The 19050-nt window shown below is 37.6% G+C and overlaps 1 protein-coding gene across 1 annotated transcript in view; it reads left to right on the top strand.

Moving 5' to 3' along the window:
* KPNA1 (karyopherin subunit alpha 1) overlaps nucleotides 1-19050 on the top strand; it is a 48224-nt gene that overhangs the window by 24284 nt on the left and 4890 nt on the right. Inside the window, exons 7-12 of the mRNA XM_065742204.1 lie at nucleotides 1361-1449; nucleotides 2769-2868; nucleotides 3412-3575; nucleotides 4407-4485; nucleotides 9749-9874; nucleotides 18604-18731. Coding sequence (XP_065598276.1) covers nucleotides 1361-1449; nucleotides 2769-2868; nucleotides 3412-3575; nucleotides 4407-4485; nucleotides 9749-9874; nucleotides 18604-18731 — 686 coding nt within the window. The remainder of the gene's footprint in view (nucleotides 1-1360; nucleotides 1450-2768; nucleotides 2869-3411; nucleotides 3576-4406; nucleotides 4486-9748; nucleotides 9875-18603; nucleotides 18732-19050) is intronic.

The raw sequence follows: 19050 nt of genomic DNA, 5'->3' as shown, positions 1-19050 counted from the left end.
GAGTAGTCTCCTAGTCTCTAACAACTTGCTGTTTAGGGACTTTATGATCCATCAGTTGATCAATCTACCTATTGTATTATTGATAATATTGATAAAGATGGTAAGTCATTCATGTATCTAGCAGCTAGCTAAATGTAGGTAAGGATGTATGTATGGATTTTTGTATACATTTTATTTTAGCTATGTTATTTTTTTTAGAGAATGATACTATCTTTTGGGCCTTTAGAGTGACTGGGAGAGAACTGCAGAGGCTGGAAGAGAAGTCCCTTATATTGTAAAGTAGCATCTCTTTTACTGCCTTTAAAAAACTTTGAACTGCTATTCATGATAAATAGGACTATTCTAGTCCTCAGTATGTGGTGCTGGAAGTACTTCCAGTGGTTGTGTAGATTTGGTATAGCTCTTACGTAATAAGAAGATACTCTGTTTCATACGTCGCTTAGCCCTCTGCTATCTTTAATACAAAATGTGAGCTTCATACGCTTTTTGCGTGATAAACTGTCTGTAAAACATTCTGCTGGTGTAGACTGCTTTCTCTAAATTCTTCTTAGTTATAGTTCTCATGCTGGTAGACAGTGATATCAGAAACACCTTTTGACCTAAACGCATTAATCAAAACTAATGAAATATTTCCTTCTTGTGCTGCAGAAGATAGATTTCATGCTTCTTTATTTATCTTTTGGTATTTTATATCTTATTCCTTGAAATAAGGGATTGGGATAACAGTGATGCCCAAGGGAGTAAATAGTTCTCCTTACATTTTGTCACACATATATCTAATAGTCAGTACAGGTTCTATTTTGTATTGTTTTCTCTTAAAGAAAGATGACAATGCCCGTTTGAACTTTCTGATTTTGAATATTGTTTTATCTTGTATTTAAATCATCTTTTTCATCTTTCTTGTTATCAGTGTTCTTAATGTGACTGTGTAAACAATGCATGCTTTTATGGCTTCCTAGGAAATACTAATATGAGCTGTTGTACACATTTTTGGGTAGATACAAACCTGCTTGACGTGTGCTATGAACCATCTGGACTTGAACCAGGGGGCGTGTACAATTAGTGCATTACTGAGCCTAAGGTGAGGAGCTCTCATGTTGTGGATAGAGTAAGGTTGTCCGACTGCGGTCTTTGGTGACATACCGGTTGACTGCTTGGCTACTTAGACCTGTGTAAATATTCCTGAATCATGTAACGAGCTTGGGTGTATACATGCAAATCTTAACCGGAATGCATTCCCCTTTTGTATATTGTCCAGGATATAACGGTGAAAACAGAGATTATCTCCCACTCTTAATTCATATACTGAATGGCTTGAATTGTGAAAATAAAAACAATTACTATTCTGTTTTTATTGCAGGCAGTGTGGGCTCTGGGCAATATTGCTGGAGACAGCACGATGTGCAGAGACTATGTACTGGACTGTAATATCCTGCCTCCTTTACTGCAGTAAGTCTGTTTTAATACATTCTTTGGAATATTACTCAAGTGTCTGATAAGGCTGAAGTTTGTTTTGCCTTAAAAAATAATTATTTATTGTTGTGGATTAATTAGGTTTATTTTTGAGAGCTTATTTTGTAACAGAACTAAAAAGGAATCGTGTTAAGACCAGCTAAGCTGGAGCTATTTTATTCTACAGAGTGGGTGGATGCCTGGGACTACTAAGAATCATAAAGTAATTTAAGTTGGAAGCGACCTCTGGAGGTTGCCTAGTCAAAACCCTCTTTTCATAGTAGATGTGATCAGAATTGCTCAGCCACTTGACTTGTCAAACTTGAAACATCGAAGGTAGCTTCCACCTTGGACAACCTGTTGCAGTATTTGACCAGGACACCATGAAATACAATGTTCTGATAACCAATTAAAATTTTCTGTGGAGTTCTTGACTAGTCATTTTGAAGCTGTCTGGAAAGTGCTCCTAATAGAGACTTCAAGCTGTTATTTGACTTAATTAATGAGCAGCAGTGCTGGGTTAATCTCTGATGTACCAGCAGCTGAAGCAGCTTTGACCAATGTGGTAGTCCTGAGGCATGCGGGTATCATGAAGATATCTGCACTATTGTCCTTCCTGTGTCTCATGCAGCAGAAGCTGAATACTGCAAATGGAGTGCGCGTGTCATCTCGTAAGGATATCAGAAAGAGACTGGTTTGGGGTGATTTATAGAATCAGTTTGTCTTCTAACATGGCCCCAGTGGTCAAAACTCTTGCAGGAAGTGGAACCACTGTGCATAGGATGTCTGAGCTGTGGTTACTGCCAGTTATGTGACTGCTGCAAATATTTAGGAAGACTTAAATGTGACTGTATGTATTTTCTGAGGCTAAGTTCTGTTCTCTGTCATTCGAAAGCTTAACTCAGAAAAGGATCTATTAGAGGTGACGGGCTGGGAATTGACACGCAAATGTCTGTTCAACAGAGGACTTCTGAAAAGTACCTTCACATCTTTTCTTTTGGAGTAGTTTTGTCACAATTCTTGTGCCTCTTAACTGTTAATCTGCCACATCATCTCTAGAAACTTAAATGAACATTCTCACATTGGTTATTGTTGTGATTCTAGGATTCACACGCCTAATGTGAATGTTAGTACCCAGCTTTCAAACGTAATTTTTCACGGGATCTGTTTTTTTAGAAAAAGATGCTACATGTTTTCCAATGACATCAATTAAAATGTAGGCCTGAGTCCATGTGAATGAATTGGGCAGCTGACCGTGCTGGGTTGCCAGCTTTGAGTAGTGTGCATTACTGAAGTTTGGAATCTGTTTGTTTTAGATTGCTTTCGAAACAGAATCGTATCACTATGACCCGAAATGCTGTGTGGGCTCTATCCAACCTCTGCAGAGGGAAAAATCCTCCTCCAGATTTTGCAAAGGTAAGAAACATTTAGGAGGAAATGTGTTTCGAGGTGTAGGTGTCCAAATAATTGATAAGAAATGGTGAAGCTTAAACTACATAGCAGAAATACTTCTGAATTTCTTTGAAACAATGGCAGGCCTATTACAACTGAAGTTTCTGAATATATTTTCTTCTTTTGGCGGATGTTCACAACCATTGTTTTGATATTGCTGCCTCCTGGTTATTTGTTATTTGTTAATCTCATCACACAGTATAACAAAGCTCTGTGTATCTTGGCTTCTTTAGTGCAGAGAATGGTGCATCTTAGTGGGGAAGTTTGATTTTAGGTTTCCAGACATGGTACTGTAGAGGCTGAAGAATTCTAAGTGGTTTTTTTTGCTGTTTGTTCTTCCCTGCTAGTGTAGTTGCAGCCCCACACCAAAGTGTTGCTGAAGTCTGAAATTTGCCAGGTATTCAAGATCGTGATGCTAGTGTGTAGTTTTATAATGATGCATACAGAATTAGCTGATTTTAGCCCTTTTGATTGCATAACCTTTGCATCTCTTTTACTGTTTTACAGGTTTCACCTTGTCTTAGTGTGCTTTCCTGGCTGCTCTTTGTCAATGATACAGATGTATTGGCTGATGCCTGCTGGGCTTTGTCCTATTTGTCTGACGGCCCCAACGATAAAATCCAGGCTGTGATTGATGCAGGGGTCTGCAGAAGACTTGTGGAATTGCTGATGTAAGAAGTTTGAGCAAATGCATTATTCACTCCTTTCTCTAAAATAGTGGTTCTTGCATCAGAAAGCACAGTTAGATATATCTCAAAATGTATTAATTTTATGAAAAATTTGAATTTTATAATTTAACCTGTCTCTAATCAACCCTCTCTATTTGTCGTGAGTAACAGATACAGTGGAGCTTTTCCTCTACTGTTTTTTCAGCATGTAGCAGCTGCATTTTGTAAAATCTACAGAAGAACAAGAAACAATAGTTTTCCACGATGTAAATTAAAAAGGCTAATAGTATTAAAACAGTTTGATGCTGAATTATTGAATAGGATATATTACTTAAAGTACCCTTTTATTAAGTACTTTAATTTCTGAAAAAAATATTTACTTTTCCTTTCTATTCTAATTTTAATAATGAGTTTGGGGACATGCAGTGCAAATACATGCAGTGACAGAATATGATTAAATGGATGGATGAGGATGTGTGTTAAACGCAGCACTTCTGCCAGTGTTCCTGTCTTATTATCTGACTTTGTGTGTGCTACATTAAGTATGCTCCATGCTTAATGTTGATTTTTTTTTGCTTCCTTTAATGCCTGTACTGTGAGGTACTTGTATTATAGTAATATCATATTTCAGTTTTTATGTTGCTGAATATGTTACGGCCTAAATGTTTTGAACTTTAGAGTGAGTTGCCATTAGCTTAAAATCAAAAGTGTTATGATTCAGATAATTGTAGATAAGTCAGACTTAGCTGGCAAATTTTTCCTTGGCTTATGTTCCTTCCTTGACCATGTGAAGGTGATTCAGGATGGTTAACATCTCAATTTTGGTAATTTTAGGCATAACGACTATAAAGTAGTATCTCCTGCCTTACGAGCCGTTGGGAACATTGTCACAGGAGATGATATCCAGACCCAGGTATGAATTCACTTCTTCTTGAATCCATCTTTCAGTTAGTATTGGTGTAACTTATAAATAAGTACCTCTTTAAGTTTGAGAATGAAGAGTTGACACTAATTGCCATATGTAGTTGTTTTCTTTTCCTGAGCTGTATTTATTCTTGTATTGCCGTGTCTGGAGTTCTTATATAGCTATGCAGTGCTCTTTGAATCTGTCTTTACTGTTATGTTTAAAGCACTCTTAGGCTGAATTTTATATTGAATGATGTAGTGTGGTGGGGCTATTAAGGCCTATTGCGTTTTATACCAGTGACAGTCTGTGATGAATGTACCAAAAAAGTGGTCAGATCTTGGATGATATGTAAGAGTCTGGGCATGTATTTGGAGAAATAAGAGGCAGTGGCTCACACCGTTGTGCTGGAATTAAACTGGGAGCCAGGAGCATGATGCCTCGGAGGTACAGAGTTGTCAGTCTACTGACTTGTAGGCTTTTGTAGGTAGCAGCTCCTACTAGTTTTTATAATCAGTGGGAACAGAGTCCATGCCTTCTATGCATGTTATTCGTGGTCCACCGACTGGTGGAAATCTTTTTTGCATGCAGAGCAGAAAATCCTATTATGAGCTTCATCTGTTGTACCTTTTGTTATCCTTTTCCCATTTCTTTGTGCATTCTGACATCCTTTTGTCAGGACCAACTGGTAATATGTGAAAGAAAAGTACAGAGTAGGCTGCTGCTTTTGAAGCTTTGCTGACTTTTGGCCTCCATCTCTTGTTCACAAACTAAAAGGCATGAAAAGCATGCCTGTGTGATGCGGAGCTGTCAGACATGCACAGGCAAATTGGATTGAAGTCACAGGCTCAGGGAGGCTTGCTGTGGTGGGCAGTTGACTGTTATTAAAGCTGATGGCAGAAATAGGATCAGGAAGTGGTGGTAGCTGAAAATGGGGAGGTGCGTGCGGTGGAGGCATTGAGATGGACATCCTGGTGATGGTGGTAGCAGCTGGGGATTTTAGACGTCAGGAAGAGAAAAACTCTTCACTGATAGTGTCCGATTCTCCATGCAAAACAATGAATTACTTCTTCCACATAAATTACACTAAAGTAAAAATGTAAGTTCCTAACTGTGGGGCTTGTTCAACAATTATTAGTTTATATAAATCTATCCCATTTGAATTTTGTGGTTCTGTGGCAAGAGGATCAGACACAAAGATGAGTTAGCAACAGCAAGATACTGTTTAATTATTTTGTAACTAGTGCTGGGGGAGGAGGTTAAGGTGCCTTATTAATATTTACTCATAGTCTACAGTTGGATTATATAGGCATTCTTCTGTTTTTCTCAGTGGCTGTTTTTCAGATTGGTTATAAGAGTGATTGAGATGTGTTTTGATAATATAGCTGGGTTTTTTTGTTTGTTTTTTTTTTTAGTAAAACCATAAGGGATCACTCAGTCATGTGTAAGACAGATAATTAAATATTACATTGCAAAGTGAAATCTTCGATTTTGCTTCTAAGAAAATGTTTCAACTACTTTGCTGCATACAGGTGTTTGTTTTTGGTTGTTTTTTTTTTTTTAAGAGGAGCATACCAAAGTGTTCTTAAAATGCCAACACAATATACTTAAAATGTAACACAATATAATACAATATAATTGAATTGAAGCTAATAAATCAAATAAAATGAGCAAGAGAGAGTGTCCGATAAACCGAAGGCCTTACGCTAACGCTGAAGGTGGACGGCAGCGAGCACCCACTGCTGAGTCGATCCCAAAGGAAAGAGAGTGTCCCGTGACCGCAGACAGTTTTTATCTTTCCCTCTGAGCGTAAACACGTAAGAACGCAAAGCATCGCAAAGTCCTCTGGGGAATGGAGTTCTTCTTCTCTTCTGAGACAGTCATACCTGGAACTATTGATGATCCACGGAGCTGGAGCATTAACTCTGTAACTCTAAATGCACTACATGATGTTATGATGTGGAATACCAATACCAAAAATCATAAAACCATGACACAGTCTCACTTCAACACTTGGTAAAATTATGGAGAACATTATGCTGGGTGTTACTGAAATGCACCCGAAGGGCAGTGTGGCCATTGGTCAGAGCCACCACAAGTTAATGAGGGAAAGAACCCATTCAACTAATTTCATTTCCTTTTATGAGAAGGTCATCCATTTAGTTGACCAATGGAGGCCAGTTGTTGTTGTCTTTTTGGATTTCAGTAAAGCTTTTGATACTCTTTCTCACAGTATCCTTCTAGACAAAATATTTGCTGTATGGCTAGACAAAAACAATGTGATGGGTGAACAATTGGCTGATGAGTTGGGCCCAGAGGGTAAGCTGGTGGCCAGTCACTAGCTGAGTTCCTCAGGTCTGTTTTATCGTCAGTTCTTATTAATGTTTTCATAAATGACTTGGATGTAGAACTAGGAGGTGTTTTGAAGAAGTTGTCTGACAGCAGCTGGGAGGAGCTGTTGACTCTGTTGTGGGCGGAGAGGCCTTGCAGAGAGATCTAGGCAAATTAGAGGTCTGGATAATCACCAACCATGTGAAGTTCAACAAGAGCAAGTGCTGGATTCTGCTTCTAAGAAGATGCAACCCTGGCTATACATACAGACTGGGGGATGATATGCTGAGCAGCAGCCCTACTGAAAGGGATTTGGGTGTCTTGGTCAAAAGCAAACTGAACGTGAGTCAACAGTGTGCCTAGGCAGCCAGGAATATGAACCCTGGGGTGCATCAAGCATGGCAGTGTTAGCCAGTTGAAGGAAGTGGTTGTCCCACTCTGTATTGGGCTGGTGTTGCCTCTTCTCAAGCACTGTGTGCAGTTTTGAGCACCACAGTACCAAAAGGACATAGAAGAATTGGAGAGTGCTCTAAGGAGCACTACAAAGATAAGTGAAGGGTCTGGAGGGGATGAAATATGAGGAGCAGCTGAGGTTCTGTGGTTTGTTCAGCTCAAAGCAGAGGAGGCCAAGAAGAAACCTCAGCACAGCCTTGCAGCTTCCTTACAGGGGGAAGTGAAGGAGCAGCACTGTACTCTGCTCTCTGGTAACAGTGACAGGACCAAGGAGAATGGTGTGAAACTGGGACAGGGAAAGTTCAGGTTTGATATCAGGAAATGGTTCTTCACTAGAAGGTATTTGGGCACTGAACCACTCCTTAGGGCAGTGGTCACGGCCCCAAGCTGCTAGAATTCAAGAAGCGTTTGAACAATATTTTCAGACATATGGTCTGATTTTTGTGTGTGTGTGTGTGTGTGTGTGGTTCTATGTATCTGTGATTTGGACTCAGTGATCCTTATGGATCCCTTCAAGTGCAGGATATTTTGTTTCTGTGGTGCATCCTCAGAGCACAAACCTTTTCTGTGATATCTCATTTCCAATGATTAATAATTGCTAGTGCTTAGAGTTGGCCAAAAACATAGGTGGTGTATGTGAAGAAAAAAAATCCAAACTTTCTTGTCCTGATAGATATATGATAAACCCTGAAGCTTAACCTTTGTTTCCCCTTAATACTTAATTTGCTATGTAAGGTTTTAAGGAACATGTCTGAAGACAGTGGAGGAGTTGGGGGATGAAAAGGGGGAGAGAGATAAGGAAGGGAGTTCAGAGATTCCAAGATCAGAAATCTTGCAAAAAAAAAAAAAAAAAAAAAAAAAGCTAAGGGGGCTGAACTTGTTCAACCTGAGGAAGAGGAAGGCTTTGGGGTGACCTTGTTGTGGCCTTCTGATGCTTAAAAGGAGCTTATAAATGGGAGGTTTACATACTTTTTACGTGGTCTGATAGTGATAATTGAAAGAGGAATGGTTTTAAACTAAATGAAGTGAGATTTAGATTAGATCAGTTTTGGGCCTCTCACTACAAGAAGGACATTGAGGCTCTTGAGCACATCCAGGAGAGGGCAGCAGATATGGTGAGGGGTCTGGAGCACAAATCTTATGAGATGTGGCTGAGGGAACTGTGGTTGTTCAGTCTGGAGAAGAGGAGGCTCAGGGGAGACCTTGTTGCTGTCTACTGATTTAGTAGTTGGGTAGGGATAGTGATAGGAGGATGGTTGGACTAGATGATCTTGTAGGTCCTTTCCAACCTAATGAACCTATGAACCTACAACTGCCTGAGAAGAGGCTGTGGTAAGGTGCAGATCAGCCTTTTCCACATTACTAGCAATATGAGTAGAGAGAGTGGCCTCAAGCTGCACCAGGAGTGGTTCAGGTTGGAAATTAGGAAAAATTTCTTCTCCAACAGAGTAGAGCTCTGGGAAAGGCTGCTTAAGGAGATAGTTGGGTCACTGTCCCTGGAAGTGTTCAAGAAACATTCATATGTGATACTAAGGGACATGGTTTAGTGGGAAAAATGTTGTTGATAGGTGGACAGTTGGACTGATGATATATGAGATCTTTTTCAACCCTGGTGATTTTATGATACTATGTTGAAGGAAATTCTTTACTCAGAGGGTGGTGAGGCACTGACGCAGGCTGCCTAGAGAAGCTGTGGATGTCCTGTACCCAAAGGTCAAGGCCAGATTGGATCCAGACCCTGGATAACTGAGTCTAGTAGGTGGCAACCCTACCTATGGCAGGGGTGTTAGCACGAGGTGATCTTTATGGGTACTCACCATTGCTTAGCTTAACATTCCAATCCCTTTCACTCTCACAAGCAGATGGAAGATTTTATGGTAAAATTTTGTGTCTTTGTAAGCTGCCTGCTTTTGTTGTACAAGATGAAACTTTGGTGCTTCTTGGTATGCTCTTCAGAATTTTGGCTTACTTTTAGGAAAATGCAACATGTTTAAAAACAAATCAGTTTCATTTGTTTATTTAACTTTTTTTTTTTATTGGGATTTGCCCATTTTTAAATGCCTTTGTCATTGGGCACAGCTTTGGAAACTGTTTGACCCATTGTGCCAGCTGATGTAAATAACTGAAGTAGGTTGAAGCTCTGTGGTATACAAAAGCATGAAAGACCAAGATATAGGATAATAATGCTGTCTCATTTTGGTTTGATCATAGTGGTCTTAGTATCTTGATATATACAGGTGAAATTAAAATCAAAATGAAGGTGCAATCTCTTAAACTACTCAGTTGTTTTACTTGTTAGCTTTTCTGCATGTAAAATATGAACGTTTTTTAGTTATTGCTCTTTTATTTTTGTTTTTCATTTTTTTTAAAGCATTTTAGGAGTATCATGATGCTTTCTAGCTTTTGAAGACACTATTCTTTACTCCAGGTGATTCTCTATCCTATATTTACTCTAAGACGTGCTTTTCTTTTTTTCTTTTGTATTCAGGTAATTTTAAATTGTTCTGCCCTGCAGAGTTTACTGCATTTGCTAAGCAGCCCTAAAGAATCTATCAAAAAGGAAGCCTGCTGGACAATATCTAATATAACAGCTGGGAACAGAGCCCAGATCCAGGTAAGCTTTTGAGCTATAGTCAGTAATCTTTGTCTTTCAGGCTAGAAAAAAACTTCAGGTGAAAAACTGATGTTTGTGTTGTATGTATATATAGTTGTATGGCTATATAATGACTTGGAAGCAGAAGCATGTTATAGGCTCTGTGCATAACTAGAATCTTTCAGTGCTTCAATCATCTCTCAGATGCAAATTAGAATTATTTCATTTTATAATATTGAACAGATTATGATGGAGTTAGACAGCTCTTTATGCATTTAGTGATCTCTAAGATACAGAAATCCTCAACTAAGAAATGAGTAAGCTACAAACTTTGAGAATCAAATTACTTCAGATGTTTCTTGATTTTACCACCAGATATGGATGAACTAAGGAATAAAATACTTTTATTCTTATTTACATATTCTTATTATTTCTAGTACTGGCATTTGTGTACTAGCCAAATCTGAAATTGCTTTTTATTTTCTGAACAGTAATTGAATATATTTCACTTTTTGTTTTGTGATTTGTCTTTCTTGGTTATACCAAATTTTGTAATGCTTTCATGTTAGACAATAGCACAGAAAAGCAAATTGAAGTCTCAGTCCTTTGTGTCAGTCATTACAATGAGGCCTGCAAAAACACCCACTTCTTAGTTCTGAGTTTTGATTGAAGTTCAGCTGTCATGAGGAAATGACTAGGACTTGTCTCCAGGTGGTATAAATGAGAGACTGACTATCTTCTCCACAGAAAAGATGTTTTTCTTAAACTATAAAATGGAAAAACTGGTAAATATATTTTGTTTTTCTTGTATATGGAATTTTAAGAACAGATATACAGCTATACTAATTGATTTTTTTGGCTTGGCTTTCAAAGACAGTGCCTGTTACATTATCTTTTTCAAAGTTGTTGGAAAAACAGATTTTGGAGAAATAATACGAGGTTACGATCAAACTGAACAAAAATTTCCTCACATAAATGGAACTTAATTTTTTAGAAGTTACATATCTCAATGTTTTTCTCACGGGATTTAGAAAGCATTCTTAGAGATTGCAGAGGGCACATGGAAGTTCAGCTGAAGGCATCGGGTCTTTGAGGAATATAACTAGATAGCAGAAATATTATACATTAGAAATATTTCTGTTACTGCTTAATAACTGGGCAAAAGTAATACATGGGCACACAAAAACTAGGTCATGTCTATGTTGCATTCATCAATTGTGCTAATGTATACTTTTCCTTGGAAGGCAGTCTAACATTTACTAGTCTTATATCTGATGTCTCTGGATTATTCATTCTTTATCATCAAAATCAGCATGAAGGTTAACACTTAGAATGGTTTTAGTAGAAAACTTGCAGTAAGCTGTGAAAAAAAGTATAATAGCTGCTTTGCAGGTGGCAGTTGTGATCTCTTAAGTTATACCCTCTTATCAAATCACATTTAGCTGCTGATTCAAATGAAATCTTCATCTACTTCTCAGGAAGAACAGGAAATAAGGATAAGATTTTTTGGGAGGATAACTTGGTCTCTCCTAGGACACTTGGAATTGATGTGAATGTTTATCTAACTTAAGAGATACTTATCTTAGAAAATAAGGAGGTAAGAAAACAAAACTTATGAAAGGTGAATCACTGTGTAGGTCTTCCTAATTTGATTCAAGGCTGTGACTAAAATGGAAGTGGAACTGAGGGCAAAGAAACCTTCTGCAGTTGTAGTTGCCTTTCTCAGTCAAAATTTTAATACTGAAGGTCATGTTTCTTTCTTTTTTTTTCTTTTTTTTCTTTTTTTTTTTTTTTTTTGCCTGAAGCAAAAGAGATATGGTCATGTCATCTGACCTTGGTAGAGCTCCAGAAATTTTGATTCTGGCTTTGCTGTGGCTTATGTATTACATCTGTAGACTAGGTGAATGTTTAAGAAAATGAACTGTATAGAATTGGCCACTGTGTCACTGCTTTTTCCTATATCAGCAGTTCTAATCATTGTACAGTGCAAGGAGGGTAGTCAGTACTACTTGTAGTAGGGTAGAAATGTTTTTGCCTTTGCTTTCCTTTCTGTGATGGATCTTTTGCCTGCCTTATCTCTACTATTACTACCTTAGAAAGTACTGTCACTCTCTGTTTCTATCTAGAAGGTTATTGCTTTTCCTGGGAAGCCTGAGAGTTCTAAACTTAGGAATTCTGTGGAACAGTCCAACCCAGTGCATTTATTTTTCCCAAGTCAGAGGGACTTCAAGATGCATAATTTCGTTAGAGTGTTGCAAACTATGAGAAAAAAGAGCTTGAGAGAATCAGAAGTATTCATAGAAGTTATTCTGTAAAGAAACAAGAATCTGGAATGGTCAGTAAAAAGTAAAGTTCAAAATAGAGCATTTTTTCCAAGTGCCAGGATTTCTATTTTCATTTTCAAGTAATTTAAACTGCAGAACACCTAGAAGCTATTGTGGTAGTTCATTCACTGCTGTGCCTTCTGCATTCATTGTACCATGTCATTCTGTTCAAGTGAAACAATTAGTAGAGGCTGTCCTTGTTAGCACAGCATTCTTACACCTGAGATACGCTGCTCAGACATCCAAAAGTAAGGATTTAGAGGGAATCTTAGCTACAGCTTTCATAAGGCTCTGTCTTTTAAACTGTTGTCTCAACTTTTTTCCAAGACAGTGATGATAATGTAGTATCTTCATTCAACAAAATTTGGCTATCTAGCTAAACGAAATTGTTCTGTGTGTTTTTAGTAGTTCTTCAAGGTTTCATTGTGTCTTATTACCAGTTTAGGCCAGTCCTCTTTCTACTGAGAACAGATCAGAATTGCTTTCTGGCCTGGGAAAAGGAGAAGGCTGAGAGCAGGGAATTAATCCCATGGGCCATTAATATTGCACTTTCATTTCTAGCTAGCGATCATTTAGAAGCAAAGAAGAACCCTTAGCTTTGCTTAGAAAGATACTTGTGGTTGTTTGGGCAGAAGCTCACTTTCTCAGTACTCTTGAATCATGAAGAAAATGTAGCGTACACCAAATCACAAAGTGCATTTAGATTTAAAAGAATCCAGCTTAAAACATAGCCTGACTTAGACTGTGCCACAAACAGTTTGGAAGGCTGTCTGTTGATGAGTGTTTGCATCCAATTCCAGTGGGAAAAAAAAAGTGAGAAGAAAGTTCTCACAAGTGAAGGTAATAGTTCATCATTTAATAACCCCTTGATCCCAGTTCAGACGAATTGAGCTGCCTTTGACCTCTTCACACATGTTACGTAGTGGAACACTGGCTGTCCCAAATGAATAGTCAGCCATAAAGCTGAAATTAAAATAAGTAGTTATTCTGATCCTGAGTGGAAGATAACTGTCCTGGTCATTAAGATGTTTTGCAAATGATGTCTATCACGAGGCTTAAATTCCTGAAACTGTGCAAGGAGGCAGTTAGAGGAAAACTGAAGTAAGGGATGCCTGAGAATGTTTACAACATGTTTGACTGGAAATCTTGAGACTTTTTTGTTTTTTTTTGAAAATTCAAAAATACAAATGAGCAACTACAAGTGTAATTGCAGCAATTGTCATATGCTGAAAGTCTCATCACAGGTGTTCTAGAAAAGCTTTTATCCTTTTGAGTATAGTCTGACTGGAAATTTTGTCTTGTGAAGTTTAAGGTATAGTGAAACCTCCTATCAGTTCTAGAACTGTTATGACTGCTTTTCTCACAGAATTCATTCTCTGAGATATTTCTTCAGGTAACTCCTACTCAGCATCAATCGTTGTAAATGCTTGAGCTGAAAAATACTTTAAAAACAATTTCTGAAGTTGGAATATGCTATTTGGTAAAGATTCTTGAAGGTGATCCTATGCTAAAATGGACAGTAGAATCCTTGTCTGATTTCAGTAGAGCTGTGAGGACAAAGGATAGTTCTTGTCTTTGAAGAGTATCTAATGTAAATAAGTACATGGATGAGCCTTTGCTCTTTTTTTTTTAAATACTTTGTGGAAATTAATTTCAAAGATAACTTTACACATTGCCATGAATGAAAATATCACCTCCTGAGAACTGGCCTTCCTTATAGAAATAATTCTAAAATACTATATATGTAGCTCTAAACTAAATCTCTTTTTCTTCTTCTCTGGTGCTTCCAAATTGTTTAGTAGTTCCTACTGCAGGTGGCAGACTGTAGTCAGAGCTATTCCAGTTTCTGCTGTATTAACTAGATTTTGAACTTGCAGAATCTTTAGCCAGAAAGCAAATGAGTAACTTCAGTTTTTCCAGAAAGTTGAATACCTGCTTTGTGTAGTAAATGACATTATTGTGAGCTACAAGCTATTCTTATGAGTGGATTGTTGCTCCAGAGCAGTATGTTACAATACTATGGAAACTTTGGGTAGTGCTCAAACTGTAGTCTAAGAATCACTTCTGACCAACAAGAAGAAGATGAAGTATTTTAATAAATCTAATATGTATTGTATCCACTCAATATTAACAGACAAAGCTATATTTAGTGTTTAAGATTGCACTGGATTACACTCCCTCCATCCACCCACTCTGAAGTATAGAAATATAAAGCTAGAGGGAAGGACTTCTATATTCATTTCCACTTTCATACTGTCTATAATGCTGTTTGATAGCACACTCCAAAGGCTTTCACTGCCGTTTCTAAAAGATAAGATGACAATCTGTATCACTGTTAGATTTGCACTCAAACACAATAAAGTAAACCTTTTCTAGTGTTAAGGCAATATAAGCTAACATGCATGAAATGTGTGGAAGTAAGTGCTGATCTTTGTTTGTATTTAATGTTTAAAACACAAGAGGCTTGAGTTTGTTTGTTTTTTTCTTTCCTATTTTTTTATTCCCTCCACCAAGGGTGGAAGTGAAAGCCTTTCAGAGTGTGTTATCAACAGTGTTTAGGCAACAGAAAAGTGTGATAGAGTACAGCAGTCTTTCCCCTCTTTATTTCTGTGCTTTTAAGGTTTGGGTTGGATGTGTATATCCTGATGCAGTCTTGATTGTCACTAAGTATAGTTTTTGTTTGTTAATTTCCTAGTTTGTATACAGCTTTGCTGTACTTCAGTGGATAGCTTCCCCAGTCAGGGAGAAGGGGAACTACATCTTCCTGGGAATCAGAAGGAGAACTGCACAACTGAAGCTAAATCCTGACTGTCGACCCTTCTGAAGGGTATGAAAGGCTATCAGATACCTCAGAAAATGTTGTCTAACTTCGCAAGCTGTTGAAAAGCTATGAAAGGCAGTACACCAGGTACAATCTTCCATATCTGACAGTGAAGACATCATAGGAGTTCACTCCTGTTGACAGGTTAAGAAACTTACCACTTCTTTTTCTGACATGCCTTAAATTCTCACGTGAACATCTGGAACATTGAGTGTGGTTGTGCATGGTGGCATCTCGTTCTGTGCCATATTCTTCTTTAGAGTTTCCTATCCTTGCTGAAATGTGATGTGGGGAAGTATAGCAAATGCTACCTTGTGTATCGATTTTATAAACTGAATTAAATGCATTTTTATCAATTGGTTGAAGATGCAAGCTGAGAATTGTTAGGTCACAGTAAGACTGGGGTTCTGGAAAAGAAATAACAGTTCACATACAATGTTGCTGTTTACATTGCCAAACTGTCAAATTATTTACGTATAAAATATGTTTGATCCATGCCACAGTTTGCACCCATGGTCTAAAATCTTCGTACCTTTTTTGCAGTGGCAGGACTTAAAATAAATAAATAAAAAGTCAGGAACAATATATAGTATTGCTGAAAATATCATATTTGTCTGGGGACTAGCAAAACTCAAAGATGAAAGATTTTTAAATTTGCGTTTTATTAAAAGGCTATCTTTAGGCTTCTGTGTATGGTAAATCCATATATCTTGCCATGTGGAAGGCAGCAGGGGTAGAATACCTTTAATTAATTTATTCTGTCAGAAAACCTCAGCAGTTCATGTTACTGTATTTTTTGTAGAAGAGACTCAGAGCTGGAGCCACCTCAACACAGCGCTGTTCATTATATTGCAGGTTCTTCATGAGAACAGGTAGCAACCTTGTATAAACAATCTAGAGTTTACTTTATAAACAGTTTGGAGTGTATGGGCTTAGTGTCTGTTTAAACAACATAAAAGTCCATCAGAATGGAGATCTCAAATGTTTCCTGGATCACAAATTACTGTGAAACCCCCATGAACTGAAATTTCCAGCCTGGAGGAGAACGTAGTAATAGGACTGTGCTCGCAGCTGCCTGGTAGAGTGGTGACTGTAGTCTTTGAATTGCTGAGAGAGCTTGCAGGAGCAGGAAAACACAGTCACACTGTAAGACTTGGTTGCTTTCACAAGCATGTGTTGAGTCATATGTAGACATTTGTGTACTATATGTGTATTTTTGCATAGCTTATGTGGTTTATCTGTTGGAACTCAAATGAAGAGGAGCAAATTCAATTAGTAATGTCCAATTCATATTCTGACTTAATACACTACTGCAGAAGAGTTGCTTCCTAACTGACTATAAAGTAGTTAGACTTAACACTGATGCTGATGTAATAAAACTCTGAAAATTCACTTCCACGTAGCTCTCGTCTTGGAAATGAAATATTATTGAAGAAACTTGATTAAAAGAAATAAAAAGGATGGAATGTTTCTAAGGTGAGCAGCTATTGGAGGTTTGTAGCTCAGGAATGCCGTCTTTAAACAAACAGAACACAACAAAAGGTCTTTGAAAGTGAAGGCCAGATTTGTTGAAGTATTTGAAATAAAATTTGAAAAGTGAGATTTTGATTCAAATTCAATTTTAGTTTTCTGGAAGGCTCAAGTTGTGAGTCAGAATTTTTCCAGTGTACCTGAAGGGATGCAAATGGGCTTAAATGTTGGTGTTAGTTTCTTGTTTTTATTGATGGGCTCTGCGTTAGCTATTAGGCTGAAATCGGATTGATAATATATTTTGAAAATGCTGCCTCGGTGCCTAATAGCAGCCTGAAATCAAAGACAGTTATTAGAAATGCTAAGAAAAGGGGTAAAACCAAAAACAAAATGGAATTTCTTATTCTAGTTGTAATATAAATCTTCAGTGTTGCCCTGTGTGTACAACCATGTTCAGGAGATATATTGAACTTGGATGGTAAGGAAGACCAGAAAACGTTAGCTTGGTTCCACATGAAGAGCAGTATCATAGACTAAGGGATAAGTGGAGGGAGTTACAGTGGTGTGCTGTGTAAATGTGAGTGGCATTTGAGAAGGTGAACGAGGAAGGATTGATTATTCCTGGCTTTTGAGCAAGATCATCTAAGAGAGAGACAGAAGAGAAATGACTGCTGTCTTCAGGACAAACGAGCACATATTGTTTCCTTCAGATGTTGTCAAACTAGAATTCATTGCTGCAATACTTTATTTTCTTTATTAGTCTTTTATTTTTTTCACCACACTTAAGCTTGTGCTTTCTAAGGCTTTCCTTCAAAATATGCTTCTATAGACTTCAGAGAAGTTGCATTTTGATCAGTGAAGCCAGGAGACGTTCCTGAGAGAGAGTTATGAAGCCATGGTATTGGGGTTTCTTACGTGCCATTATTAGCATTTGTTTCTGTCCTTTCAGAAGGTGAAGTTTGGCAGCAAGATTGTGGAGATTATATAATGCTCAGTACCTTCATCAGTGCAAAAAATGGAAAAGGATTTATGTTGAATCTTCTCACTCTTAGAGGAATTTTTCTTCCAAATCTAAACCAAATGTGAAACCTCTTAGTGCTAGCAAATGTGAAAGAGCTTTTTTTTTTTTTTTACCCAGTTCCTTTAAGCTGTGTTTTGAGATGGTTGCCAAATGGGTACACTGTTTTTACTTGAGGCCCACAGATTGCCTTTACAGAAGCACAGATTCTGTGTAAGGGAGACTGTTGATAAAACTCGTGCACGCATGGGTTTGCAAGTTCATGCAGCATGGATGCCTGGATAAACAGGAAGGGTAAAAGAAAGAGAACTCTCTAGCTTTATACTGGATGCAGTCTGTTCCCTTCTATGGAGCTCCTTGCAGAGAATCTCTTCAGCTTTCTTTGTATTTAACAGTTCTGTGATGATATGTTTACAAAACAGTTGTTTAAAAATGTACCCTGAGCACTTGATTCTTCCAGTGATCCTTGGGAAAGTTTCAGATCTTTACCATGGGTATTACTGGAGTGGTTTCATTTGTATGTCACTGCAGAACATTCTTTCCAGAAGTTACTAGGAACTCTGAGCTGCTAAATAATTATTTGTCTTGTATGAGTTTGATAGGCTATGCAGTTAAGCATCTTATCAAACAATCCATTGCTTTCTCCTTTGATCAGGAAAGATCATACTGGTGTTTGCTTACTTTGTAGAATTCTTAGTTCCCTTTGCCCTGCTGTCCATCCAGTCAAAATAGAGTGTCTCACAAGCAGGCATATGAACACTTTTTTGTTTGTTTGATTGTTTTTCTTTTTAGGGAATCTTAATGACTTAGTGGTTTACTGGCTTAATAGCTGAGTGGTCCTTTACCTGGAAAAGTAAGGGAAATACAGCATTCTCTTGCTGTCAAAATAATAATTGAGTGGCACATTAGATATGAAGTAGTTTCACCAGATCTGTCCAATTTGGAGTAATCATTTATCCAGTGATAATTTGGGTTTTGAATATAAAGCTATAAACTGATTTTTACCCTTTGAGAAATTCACTTCACTGTTTAACATGTAGTCTTGAGTACATACATTAAATGAGGAATTTATTTCTAATTCTAGTTATAACCCTCACATGTCATTTCTTTTTTGCAGACAGTCATTGATGCTCATATCTTTCCAGCTCTTATAAATATTTTGCAAACGGCTGAATTTCGAACAAGGAAGGAAGCAGCTTGGGCAATCACAAATGCAACATCTGGAGGCTCTGCTGAACAGATCAAGTATGAAATTGTACAAATATTTCATGTACAATTGTGTGCTTCCAATATTTGTCTGCAAAGGTGCCATTTTTGGATTGAGTTGTGAATGAGACATTCATTCCTGTATAGAGAAATTGCATGAGAATTCGATCTGATAGTTCAGTTCATTAATTGAACCATTTATCTTATGTGAAAAAATGAAATTCTAAACTTAGTAATAAGATATGTTAGCAGACTGGAGATGAATGGCTCAGAGACCTACTGCCTGAATGCATCATATACATTGTTCTTCCTGTTTCTTATACTAGTATATTATGCTTATATTCAATTTTATGTAAAA

The sequence above is a fragment of the Cyrtonyx montezumae genome, unplaced genomic scaffold (genome assembly GCF_038088225.1).
Source record: "Cyrtonyx montezumae isolate F1298 unplaced genomic scaffold, pur_monq_1.0 scaffold_3, whole genome shotgun sequence".
In the NCBI taxonomy this organism is placed as follows: domain Eukaryota; kingdom Metazoa; phylum Chordata; class Aves; order Galliformes; family Odontophoridae; genus Cyrtonyx; species Cyrtonyx montezumae.
Note: the sequence above shows the minus strand (reverse complement) of the source record. Positions and strands in the feature narration are given on the sequence as shown.